Here is a 13,278-nt window from a genome sequence, read left to right on the forward strand (position 1 = left end):
TCAGTGATGATGCAAAGTTTAGAAAACCCCAACTTTCCTTCTCACCTGGTATTTTACCTTGGACACTTCATAGAGGTTTCCAGGATCTCAGGAAGGGCTTGTGTAAAAGTTTCTCCCCACACACCCAACCAAGATCTCTCCTCTACCATGCTGTGACCATGCCTGGTGCCTCCAAGCCTGGGTCAGCCATGGCATTAATGTCTCCATCCCTCTCCTTGGAAAGAAAGACACAGCCCCACCCAGGACACAGCTGTGGGCACAGGCAGCTTTGGCTTCCCTTCCTTCACCTCCTCTCCTGGGAAAGGTGGCTGCTGTGGAAACCCCACATATCTTACTCTGCTCCCAGTCCCATCCTCTGTGCCCTCTTGTAACTCCCCCCAAAACAGGCACCTCAGAGAAAAAAACAGGCCAAAGCCATTTCTTTTCCTGCCCTAACAGCAAAATAGTTTTTAGCTGCTGTAATACAGTAGATTATAAACAGCTCTTGTACCTGACAGAACATGTACAGGTTAGATCATGGAACAGCTGGTGCCAGCTCCAGGGCTAATGATGGGGTGTCCCCTGTCACAGGCAGGGACAGGACACCGAGGCTGGGGTGTCCCCTGTCACAGGCAGGGACATCCCACCAAGGCATGAAAACCCCAGGATGCGTTTTGATGGAGCAACATTGATTTTCATCAGGTTATTGAGCAAGAAGCTGCAGCTGTACTGGCTGCCATTCCAAAGCTGGAGGCTTCCCACCTCACAGCTCAGGGAGTTACCATGGAAGCAAGCTGCACAGTTCTTGTGTTGGAAAGAACCACAGAAAACAGAATATATTATATTACATTATATTAAGAGCTTGTAAAGGGCAGGTTGGGAACCTTCACATCCTCACCACTGACCAGAACGTTGCACTGTTCTGGTCAAGTGCTCTGGCACTTGCAGTCTAAGAAACTCAAACGTGGTGTAATTGACTTTTAATTAAATAAGCAATGTGCAAAAGACTTAGTATTTCCCCTCCAGCACTCTTGAGAAAAATGAAAATAAGCCCACATTTAAAAGCAATTAAAAAACCCCACAAAATTGAAAGTAAACCAAATTGTTAATGCCTGACAGCATGGTTGCCAGATGCCTTGATCTACAAGGCTGAAAACCTCAACTTGTCAAAACTAAGACTAGTTCCAACAGCTGAGCATCCCTTTCTGGTTGCCTTTAGCTTGCCAGATGCTCAAGCCCTCGGGCTTCAAACAGTGATGATGCTGACACAGTAAATGCTGATATTCCTTCTGGGCACACAACAGTGCCAGGTGTGAGGGAAACACCAAAACAGGGCACAAAGTGCCATCCTTTGGTCTCTTTTTGAAAACACTGAAACTGTATCAAGACCTGCCATGGGTTTCAAGATAGCAAACCAAGTCCCAAATCCATCCCACCCTCTTTGAGTGCAGTAACCTCTGTAAGTGTTCTGAGCACCAAACAAAAAAGAATTGGACTGAATCTCAACCTGTTCTTTGTCATCCTGTACAGGTGACAAAGCTGTTTGGCCAAAAGGTGTTTTTTTGTATTTTTGACTGTTTTCTCAATAGTTGTTCCAGAACTCCTATTCTCTCCTCCCACAAAAGGTATGGTGAAAGATTTCAGATTACTCAGTCTGAATGGTGATAAAGTAATCCATTTAATTCTCAGGACTTTCATATATGAATACTGTAAAATTTGAGCATATAGTTCCTCTGAAATTACTTCAACGGTTTCATCAAACAATTTTTTGCAGGAAGTGTTGTCAGAGGAGAACCTCACACAGAAACACTATTTGGCAAATTTGACCTGGTACAATGTCCTTTCTCAAGAGCACGATTCCTTCCTACTGAAGACTTGGAGGAGTTGAAGTATTCCCTAGCTTTCATGAAATTACTTCTGACTGAACTTAGTGAAAGCAGAGGCCCAAAGGAGAGTGTGAAGTGGCTTGGGAGACAAGTCCACCAATGGTCCCAATACTGCTGGTATGAAATACCCAGGGCTGTAGGTAGTAAGGATATGCTGTTCTCCATTGGCAGTTTCTGACAACATTTGAGTAATTCTAACATATTTGTCACCAAAGTTCTGGTGTCTCTATCAAGTGGCCCTTTTCACCACAGTTAAGGTGTGTCCATCAGGTGACCCTGTCTCCAATAATGGGAACTACAGTTCCAGTCCAACTGGAGTGATCTGTCCCCAGGCACTCTGCAAGCTCCCTGCTCTGTTTAGCACCTGACAGAACAAGGCAGCTGAAGGAACTCTGACAGATTCATTGCTGTGGAAACACCAAACTCACACAGGGTCCCTGTCTTTACTGGTGTGGGTGGGAGGATGTGCTACCTCCTCACCAAGAGGGCAGTACCCAGGAGGCTGATCTCCACCTGAAGCCCCCTCTGGTGTCAGGGCAGACACAGGCAGGTGACAAAGCAGCTCTGGGCCAATCCCCAGCAGCACTAAAACTTCTCCAATACACATGGACAAGGTGTGCTGGCACACTGAACTGCACATGGCCATTTCAAACAAGATCATGCTCTGTACCTGTAAAGTTGATCCCATTTTCTTAGAGTTTGGTCATATTATTTCAAGTTTTTCTTAGTAAAGAAACCCTTAAGAACCTGTGTACCTTAAAGCACCTGCCAAATCAAAGCAAAAGCTCTTTTACAAGTTAATCATGTTAAAAGAACTGATTACCTAGAACAGGAGAAAGGAAGAACAAGAAGAAAAAGAACTCCTCAAGTCACAAGGGCCTTCAGAGAACAAAAATGCTGTAAGGCAGTTGGAACTAAATGAATACAGAGAAACATTTTTGGTGTAAAAAGTCATATAAAGACTGCACACACCATGCCCTGCTTCTGAACCTGCCTCAGCACGGTGACAATCCCTCTTCCTCTGCCCATTTATATCTGTTGGCATACACAGGATGCAGCTTGAAGCCAGCCAGGAAACCTTTGGCCATCTTCAGAGCAAGGAGGTAAACACCCTGTGGCTCTGCCACTTGTGCATGTCACAGTGGCAGGCAGGAGCATGAAGAACAGAAGTTTTGTAGACATCCCATTACCAAAAAGGAGAAAAAAAATTGCAAATGATGGCTAAGAAAGATGGACGGATACCAACAATGAGCTACCAGCAAATCTGACTAGCTTGCCTCTTGTCCAGAAAAGCAGCAACTTGGGGGGGATCCCTGGATGAGTAGGATTCCAGTAGACTCCACCTTCAGCTCAATGTTTCACTGGCATGGAAATGGCTCAAAGTGGGACAGCATGTTATAGATGCTGCCTTTGAAGTCTGTTGCAATCCAGGTCAACTGGTTTGCTCCAGCAATGTTTAAAAAAATTACAGTTTCTCCCCAATAATGAAGAGGCCCAACTTCCCTTAGAAAAAGTCTGTAGTAAGTTAGATCATTGGTCCAAGTACTTGGAGGACACCTCTGTTTTTCTGTGATGTCATGGCCAGAGCACCCCATTTTCACATCTTCACAAGACAGGACCATGAGCGTGGCTTTAAATAGTCCAGGAATGTGGGCTGCAAAACATGGAGAGGCAGTAGATTAGTCACAAGCCCACAGCACCAGCTGTGGTACAAGCTGCTGAAATCAAGCTTCTCTAACAGGAAAGATCAAACCACATTTCTGCACCCTAAAACCCTGCTCTTGCCTTCACTAAGCAGGTGACAAAGTGTAAGTGCAGCCATAAGTTCTGTTACATCAGGCAAACACTGTGCCTAGTAGCCTGCTGTATCAAGAAGGCAAGTAATTAATGATGGCAAACTCTTAACTGAGGAGAATCAAACTTAAAATAGAGGCTGCCAAAGGATACCTCTGGTTAAAACTGAAATCACCTGGGACAGCAAGAAGTTCTGTCTAGAATAGAATCTGGTACCAAGAAAATGAGTTAGAGAAAACAGCACCTAAACCCCAAATTATCTACAGGTAACCACTTCTCACCACCACCCACTCTAGCCTGGGAGAGGCACAACAGGCACAGTTTTTGTGGGCCTTCTACAAAATTTCTCCTCAATTCACTGGCCAAGTGCTGCAGTTCCATTGCCACACCCTAAATGAGGTCTGGCATATCCTCAGAAATGGGGTAGCACCACCCTCAGTTCCAAGCAGTGAAATCCTACCAAGCACAGAAGGACCATTACTGAACACACTTCTGCTGGGCAGCTCTAGGCTAAATAACTCCTAAAGAATGGATGTAGCACACTGCCAGAAAGGCTCATGCCCTTTAACTTCCACTCTTCCTGCACAGCAAGACAGGACAGCCTCTCCCAGAGCTGTTATCCAGGGGAACAAGCAGGCACTCACGTTTTCCACGGGGCAGTACTGGCGGGCGTACCACTCCTGGCTGTAGAGGCAGATGATGACTCCTTGGCCCAGGAACAGGGAGGTCCACATGATCACATTCCAGAAGGGCCCTTTCCGACTGTCGTTCAGAGTGAAGTTGAAGACCACTGAAAAGGGGAGGAATGAGAAGAATTATTCAGAAACAAATTTAAGATTCAAGAATCAAAGATCACCTGATTTTACTGGGATCTTCCCCTCCTTTCACTTCATCTCTGGATCAACAAGGCTACTGCATGAAAATCTGATTATGCTTGGCAATAGAGCAAATACTCTGAGCTGATTCTCACATTTACTTCCAGTAACTTTGCCAACAAGCTGTGTGCCTCTGGGGAATCAACATTATTTCTCTTACACTGGTCACCAAGGCATGGCAGAGGTGGCCTAGAGTTTATTAGAGCCCTCTAAAACACAAAGAAATCCAAGAGCTCTGACTTCTAAATGGGCTCTTCTGTTAGATTACACTCTTTTCTGACCCAGAGATGGGGTAACAGAGGTGTTTTAAAAACTTTTATTCTATTTTCAGTCTCATGAGAAGGGTGAGACAAAACAGATATTATAATTCATGCCATCATAAATCCATTTCCCACACTCTTCCTCACTGCAGTAGTGAACTAACTAATAGTTTCCTTATACTGTGAACAGGGGAAGACTGACAAGCTGCTGACACACAGTGATTCAACTACAGCTTGGCAAAGAGGAAGCAGTGCTGTTAAACTCTGTGCAGTGTCACAGGAACAGCAGTGTATAACACAGATCCCTCTTCCTCATCACCAAGACCTTGATCATCTAAGCCCCAAGCTTCCAAATCCTCTGTGGGTACAGAGGTGTGGATCTCCTGAGCTGCAAAAATCCATTCACAAAGCTTGGACTCACAATTGCAACCCTTGGGCAACAATACTGTGTGTTAGTGCTGAGGGAACAGCTGGCATCATTATCAAAAGCACAAAGCATGCTTCTCTAAAAAAAGCCACAAACCCCACAGCCACTCCCACACTCTCCTCCTTGGAGCTTACCTCCAAAGCATGAAAACAGGCAGAAGAGAACTGGATAGAAGAAGCCAAAGCAGATGCTGAGGACATACTCGTGCACAGCAGCTGACACGGTGAAGACAGACAGCATGGCTGCTGCTCTGAACTTCTTCCCAAAAAACTGGGAGAGACAAGAATGCCAAGTATTAGGAGCTACTCTGCTGTGGTTTTTGTTTGGTTGTTGCAACACAGTGAATTTTCTTCCCTGAGCTAAGAAGGTTCTCCTCCAGCCAAGAGGCACGTGTGAAATGCCAAGTGCTTTACAGAGCACCTTGGGCTTTAGGTGTTTCTCTTCAGGTACATTTCTGCATTAGTGCTTGTGCTGAGCCCACTCATTAAATACCTCCCACAGCTCATGGAAACAGTGCAACATGGGTTCTGACTGCTCAGGCAGTCTCTGCATTCCTACATCTCAGCCCCACGTTTTGCACACATTAACGATGTGGAAATGAGTAATGGATCTCTCTAAAAGCACAGTGGCTCCCCACAACAGCTGACATGAAACATTTTTATGCCTCTAAACATTTTTATGCTTCTGCATCTTGACAAATGTACCATTTTGCCCAGTAGTTGCATGTTTAATTAACAAAAGAATATATCAGCTTGTTACTCACCCAAAGGAAGTCCCTGTAGGCATAGTAATAGAGCCAGTCATGTACCACCACATTCCAGGTTCTGTAGTAGTTTGCATAGGATGTGGAATTCCACCAGTCCTGAAAGCACAATGGAAAGACTATAAATCTAATTAAACATAAAACATTCTAGAGGGCTTTTCTAGGATCTCAAATTGAAATATATTCAGCAAAATAATACCAATTTGACCAAACTTTCCATCACACTTCCAACATTCTACTTGGAGTATCAAAGTCTGGTTTTACCCCAAACTGCAGTGGCTGATATGATAAAAGAACAAAAAGAAGGCTAATGGAGCTATTAGGTAGGTCTGTTGGCTGCTTCTGTTTGTGCACAGGGTATTATTTCACCTTAAAGCAACTCAGACTGCCAACAGAAACCAAATCTCTTCTACAGCACAGCTACAAACTTAAACCATAACAGCATAAACCAAGCAAAATCCCATGGTTGCTTTGTTTGGTAAAACAATCTTCAGTTTCCTCCTTTTTTTTTTTTTCATGATGACAATGACTTTCAGAAGCTTTATAAACTGCAGCTCCTGCTTCTCACCTTGTAGAACATCCTGTCTGCAAAGCGCAGCATCTCGGCAAACGCGTTCAGCCAACAGTGGAGGAACGCAAAGAACACCAGGAAGAGAATCAGGACACCTGGAAACAAGGAACAGCCACACCAGTTTGGCAGTGTTTGCTCTCAGCCACAAGCAAGAGCACCCAACACAGTCAAAAACTTTCTTATAGGCAGTGACAGAGATGAGCTCTACCCTTTTGTACATGTAGCACAACAATATTTCAGTTACCATACTAGGCCCTGCTCTCCCCAGAAGGCAACAGCAAGGCTGCCCCAGAGCCTGCAGCTCAATTTGAAGAGTTAAATTCAAAGCTTTTCTTTTGTATTGCTGATTTTGAAGTTTTACCCCTTAATGCTGCAGTCTGCCCACAAGATCTCCTTTGTTGATCTCTGCCTGTCATGAATGCATCTCAAATGAAGCACTTCTCCCTTCCCCAAAGATGAAAGTAGTCACTCATGGATCTGGGCCTTACCTGGCAGGATGGAGTTGAAGATACAGAGGACCAGCCCTCGAAGGTTGAAGGTTTCCTGACTGCTGTTGCGAAACAGAGGAATGCAGAGTCTCACAAAGATGTAGTAGGCATAGAAAAGTGAGCCAAGCACCTGGAACAAAAATACCCCAAAACCTGGCTTCATAACAGGAACACACAATTAACACATCACCACTTGCCAGCTCTAGGAGAGAATGGCAGCTGCCAACACAAGCCAAAATAATTTATTTTACATTGCTGCCAATAAAGCTCCCCAAGGATCCAGGCAGAAAGAAAGCCACAGCAATCCCTGGAGTATGCTGAACAGCCAGCAGCAAAATCAACTTCTCTTTTCTACTACAGCAGCTGTCAGTTTTCCCCAGTCCTATCAAGTCACAGGTTTTGACCAAAGTGGGGAAAATACCCTTGATCTGCATCCAAGGTAAGGGCAGAAATAATTGAAAAATACTTACTGTAGTTAAATCTAATATTAAAGCTTATTTTTATTTTATTCCAAAGTTGACATTTACAGGCCAAAGCACCTCAGGCTTTCTCTGACTCATGAACTGATGTTGTGGATGTTGAGGTCAAAATGCCAGTGTTGAAATACTTGGATGTAAGGCAGGTGCTGTCCTCCTCTTTGTCCAACAGCAAGCAGCCAAAGGCCTGTTCATGCTGCCTTTTTTTAATTCATTGTTTTGCTTTTTAAAACACAAATGCATTGTGTTACAGCCAAAGTTTCAGTCACACAAATCCATTACTTGGAAACACATCCACAAGAAGCTACTGGAGCTCATGGCCACAAATGTGAAGAATCAGTCAATCTTGAACTCAAATAAGCACTGGGGATTTGGACCCCAGGCCTCATTATTTCAAAATTGCTTTGAATAATTGCAGAGAACAAGCTGTGCCCTTGCACTACAACCAGAGTGAAGAAAGAGGGCATGGGTATTGATCTACACACAGGTTTTTTTTAACTGTAAGCTTGTTTAAGCAAATATTTTAATTTTTTTTCTTTTTTTGGCACAACCATTAGTGCAGCAAGATCACAGTTTGTTAGTCAATGAAAAGTATTCTTTATTGGTACGGCCATGCCAAGTGGAGTGATTTAATGCCAAAGAGAGCTGTTGGGCAACACATCCTAGATGATCTCCAAGAGTGTATTCTGCAGAAAGCTGCACCACTCACCTGTGCAAATTTGGTAGCTACATAGCCCCATCTTATTGTGGGATTCCTAGAAGGAAGAACAGGATATCACAGTTAAATAGGACCTCAAAGCAGCAAGCCCCTCCCTTCAATTACTTGAAGGATTTTACAATTTTACTGATGTATTCTCTGAAAAAAAAATAGCTTCTGAATTCCAGAATTCTTAATCTCCTGACGCCCAAGGGATGTCTGCCCAAATTGCTGGTTCCCCACTTTCAACTACAGCAGAACTCCAGCAATTCCATAAATGGGAAGGTATCTGGAGGGCAGCACTGTACAGTTCTGTAGGAGGTGGGAATCTGCAGACAGTTGTGTGAAGGACTGCTGATTTCACACAGCCAAAGTGTCACCCAGCAATGCACAGAAGAGTCTGGGAGTTCCCACTCATAAAGGCTTCAGCCTCAAACTCAGAGACAGGGCTGCTTATTAGCACCACATAAACACACAGGTTCCTATTGCAGGAACTGTCTATCACTACATGACCTGTAGCAAGTTCTTAATTAGTTCAACTTCAAGTGAGTTTCCCAAAGAAATAAAAGCAGAACTCCATGAGCAAGTTCTGCCCTTGCCAGCTTAACCACATCTTTGTGAAAGCTCCAACTCATAAATTGATCACACCCAGGGGTGCTTAATGTTGGCTTCAGTTTTCAGTCTGCTTTAGTGTTCTGTTGTTGCTCACATTACCTGGGATAGTTATCTCTGTAGATGAGGGTGGGAGCAAAGAGGAAGTACAGGTACTGAGAAATTCTGGGAATATGTACTGTGCCTGGGAAGAGGGGGAAATAAAAAACAAAAGCAATCTTTTTACTGACAGTTCCGTTTTACTGACAGTTCAGTCTCCCCCAAAAAACAGAACGCTTCTCACCTCAGAAACCTCAGTCTGGAACTAAAACTACAGGATTTGCAGAGAATAAAACAAACTGGACCTTTGAGATGGTGTGCATGAAGGACAGTTAGCAAGTGAGGGTAACCAAACTATCTGCTAACACCTTGGTATCACATTTCCTGTCCTATCAACACGTGGGTTCAGTCCAGTCAGCTCTAGCAGGCCTTGCTTAAAAGATCTTTTGTTCTATGATTGCTGTCATTTCAGCTACAGCACTGAGCTGGAGGTCTGCAGGCAACATCTAGACAACTTTTACTCCAAAAAGCAGAAATAGGGAATCCTGGAGAACAAAGATTTAAGATCCAGAGAGGACTTAGACATGAACTACAGTCTAACTCGTTGTCTAATACAACTGAAAACAAATGAAAAGGTTCAGGCTGAAATTATGATGCAAAACCTTCAACCTCCCCATCCAAAGTCACCAATTCAAATCCCACCTCTCCAGCTCACAGCAATGGAAGGAAAGCTAGAGCTGGCTATATAAAATGGAGCAGGGCAAGTTACTCACCAGACTTGTCCTTCACTGAGGACAGGACTCGGGGTACGTTCTCCCGGATGAAGGAATGAGCCTTCATAACAAGACGAACCTGCAAGGCCAAGAGAAGAGCAGCTCAGTGCTTTCATTTTCACAACCTTCCAGTGAAGCCTGGATCCAGCATTTTACAGCAACACCTTCAGCATCTTGGTTTCTTTCCCATTTACAAGCAAAGGGCTGCTTCCTCCACCCACAAGCCTGTTTAACCGACATGAACACCAAACTCTGCAAGGGGAAACATGCAGCAGCAACTATGGCTCAGGAGAGTCCAAACACATCTCATCTACACTTGCAGGACCACCACATCCACAAGGACTGTGAATAACACCAGCAAGTCACTAATCAGCCAACATTAACTTCAAATGGAAGGGAAACCCCTCTCCATTTCAGCAGGCCAGGATGTTTCAGAGTCTAGGTGTGTCCTTGAAGTTACGTGTGTGGAACAGCAATTATCACTACCTGGGTATAAGGTGGTGCTCCACATAAACAGTCCACAACTGTCAAGCAGGTTTTTCTTTTAATTTTGTTTTAATACTGAAGAACCAAAAGTAGGGCCAGTACAAAGTTAATTTTTAAAACTCATCCCTGACCATCCTTATTTTAACCTGATGGAATGACCAGACCTCCACTCTTGCACTTTTCTGTTCCCCTCCACAAAAAAAATTCCACTTCCAAACAAGTCCTGATTACAGAGACAAGACACTTGCTTCTTGAGAACAGAAATGCCAACAGGAATCACTTCCTGACCATATACTTGCCTTTTTGGGTTTTGTTTTTTAAAGAGGAACATGACAGCTTCCTTGTGGACTATGGCACAACATGTTCTTAAAATTGGTTTTAAGCACTTAGGCATCCACAAGACAACCAGAAACAAATGGAATTTCAGTAAAACCCACAGTAAAATCTTAAATATTGGGTAAAAACCCACAAATGGTTTCCAGGTCAAAATGAAGTCTATTCTCTACTCTTTCTTATTAGACTTGCTGCATGTAACTGTCCTCAAGTCTCAGAGATGCTGCATCCACAGCCTTGGCTTAATTTAATGAATAAAAACAACATTTGACTTCTTTCCACTTTGACAATAAAATGCAATTCAATGTATCCTAGGGTCCAGAGGATGCAGGGTAGGGACTCACCTGCTCCAGGATTACAATGAAGCGGGAAGCTGGAGGCAGGGCATAGGCTACAGCAACATAGGTTGGTCCAAACCCAAGCCCAGCTATTTGGAAGAGTGTGAACAGCATCCCATAGAAGAAAGAGTGCATTGCACGATGGGAGGAACTGGAATAGCCTTGGGCCCACCACACAAAAAGGTTGTATGGAACAACTACTGTGGCACTGAACATGCACAGCCAAGTACAGAAGACAACTGGGAACTTCCCAAAAACGAAGACCAGGAGATCAAATCCAAGGACCAGCCTAGAAGGCACAAGGAAAGAGACATTTTTTGAGCATCCATTCTTTGATTAGAAATACTTCTACTCCACTAAGTGGCCACAAAACACAAAGCTTCCAGATCATAACTGGTTGACAGTCTGGATAGAAGTGACCACGGCAGTTTCAGCTCAGGGCTGTCTGTGGCAGCTTCAAGGGACCACACTCAAGTATCCCAGAAACTAAGAGAAGGACTGATGCCACCAGTGCTGGCAGGCACAGCTTACCTTCAAATCCCACAGGGTTTAAGCACATCTCTAAGATCAGCATGTGCTTTAAGAGCAGGCTCAAGCTCATCCCTCCCAAGAACAAGCGCGTGACTGAACAATCCACTGCTGGATGAGGGTCCACCAGAGCTTTTGGGGAACACCCCCAGGACATCATCACTACTGCACTGGAACTCAGCTCTTCCCAGGGGTTTAAGCCTAAAGAGGCTTTTCCCCTGTCTCCATAGTCATGGGGTATTTTAACATCCAGCACTCAAAGCTAGTTTAATCCTTTTCTGTGGGCATTCCACACATATTCAGTTTAGAAGTTCTCCAAAAGGATCAGGGTCATTAGAAGGTCAGTCCAAATAAGAGCAACTGGTGTGCACCAGGTGCTTTAGTCCATTAATCAAGCTTAAAACATAAGGACATAAACAAAAGGTTGATCAACTTCACTGCCTCTCACACTTCCTCAGAGCTTACTCCTACAATAAGCTCTTCTAAACTAAGACCAGAAGACAACAGAACAGAATACACCAACAAAAGTTATTCCTTCTCAGGTGGAGGCTCAATTGCAAACTGGATCCAAATTATCTAGCTAAGACCACAGATATTATTTTTAAAGTAGTAAGGGTATCCAGCCCTAGCTGATTTTAAGGTAAATACCCATTATCCCTCAATGTCCATACACAAGTAAGTTATGATCAGCTAAACAACATTCAATAGCACACAAGCCTGTTCTTATACCCAGACTAAAGGGACAATGATTATAAACAAGATACAGTTCTGGTTTTGTACACTGAAGAGCAGATAATCAGCAAGATAAACATGTAATCCTACTTGTGTACATGAGATACAGCTTGCCAAAATATTATTTAAGCAACAAGTGAGGAAAGCAGTCTTTCACAATCTTAATTCACAACTGGCTACCTGCAAAGCACTATCTTAGCAGAGGCTCTGCCAACATCCTTGAGATTTTTCCCCAGGAAAAACAAAGTTCTATTTTTATTTGAGTACAAGTACAATGTTCCAGAACTGTCATTTTTAAACAGAGGAAGGACTGCTGAAGTATTTAATTTTTTTTTAAGCAGAGTCCTTCTTCGAGCAACACAAGCAGCTGAAAGCTGCTGTCTCATTAAAGATACTCAACCAAAGCATTCCACATTCCCTTTTGCCAGCCTCGTGATGAACTAAGCACGTTAGGCTGAGCTGTGGGGCCACAACTCTCATGAAACACATCAGTTAGCAGTGTTTTCCTAATATCCAGATTTGCAATTTGGAATGGTCATACCCTCTCAACAGGAACTCCAGCACATATTGTAAGTATGCCAACGTAAAACCTACGCTTGCAGCAACACCCCAAGGAGGATTCCCCCTTCTTTCTGCACCATTCTGCAGTTTCATGTGCCTCTGGCACTCTGGAAGAGCTATTCCCAGCCCTCATCCCTGTCTTTCCAAGGCATCCTTACCTTCCTTCATCAATGAAGTCTACTAGAAGCGTACTGAGGATGAAGACGATGAGAAGGGCGATGAACATGTGGTAGATTGTCGTGATGTGACTCACTTCAAACAGCTCACTGAGGGAGACACCAGAGTTAAGGTACAGCTGGGGTGCCACAGACACAGACACTTCCCCAGCTTACCCTCAGACAAAGGATAATTAGCCACAATCCCAGTGGTACTGAGATGGCTGTAATTAAGGTTGATATTTGCAAGATGTAGTACAGATATTTTAGGAAGAGAGAAGCTTGAACAGATTAATCCCCATGGATTGGAACATAAGACTGCGGGTGGTGGCAGGGAAAGTACCTCAAAGCACAGGCTCATTAGCTTGCTATCAAGGGAATTTGCAGTGAATTTGATGAAATTACTTTGATGAAGTTAAGTTACTCACTCCAAGAGGGACCTCCTGGCAGTAAAGATTTTCCCGTGTTCTGGAGGGGCCCTCGAATTCCTGCAAGCAAAGAATAT

The 13,278-nt window shown here is 43.8% G+C and overlaps 1 protein-coding gene across 3 annotated transcripts in view; it reads right to left on the reverse strand.

Moving 5' to 3' along the window:
* Positions 1-814: 814 nt before the first annotated feature.
* SOAT1 (sterol O-acyltransferase 1) overlaps positions 815-13,278 on the reverse strand; it is a 38,543-nt gene continuing 26,079 nt past the window's right edge. For all 3 annotated transcript variants that reach the window (XM_064719860.1, XM_064719859.1, XM_064719862.1), the window contains exons 5-16: positions 13,202-13,261; positions 12,777-12,884; positions 10,804-11,086; positions 9,641-9,719; positions 8,931-9,012; positions 8,229-8,274; positions 7,044-7,173; positions 6,553-6,650; positions 5,985-6,083; positions 5,356-5,491; positions 4,304-4,449; positions 815-3,519 (exon numbers count right to left, since the gene is read on the reverse strand). In XM_064719860.1, the coding sequence (XP_064575930.1) occupies positions 3,463-3,519; positions 4,304-4,449; positions 5,356-5,491; positions 5,985-6,083; positions 6,553-6,650; positions 7,044-7,173; positions 8,229-8,274; positions 8,931-9,012; positions 9,641-9,719; positions 10,804-11,086; positions 12,777-12,884; positions 13,202-13,261 (1,324 nt within the window). In that variant the 3' untranslated portion in view covers positions 815-3,462. The remainder of the gene's footprint in view (positions 3,520-4,303; positions 4,450-5,355; positions 5,492-5,984; positions 6,084-6,552; positions 6,651-7,043; positions 7,174-8,228; positions 8,275-8,930; positions 9,013-9,640; positions 9,720-10,803; positions 11,087-12,776; positions 12,885-13,201; positions 13,262-13,278) is intronic.

This window comes from Zonotrichia leucophrys, chromosome 8 (assembly GCF_028769735.1).
Source record: "Zonotrichia leucophrys gambelii isolate GWCS_2022_RI chromosome 8, RI_Zleu_2.0, whole genome shotgun sequence".
Taxonomy (NCBI): domain Eukaryota; kingdom Metazoa; phylum Chordata; class Aves; order Passeriformes; family Passerellidae; genus Zonotrichia; species Zonotrichia leucophrys.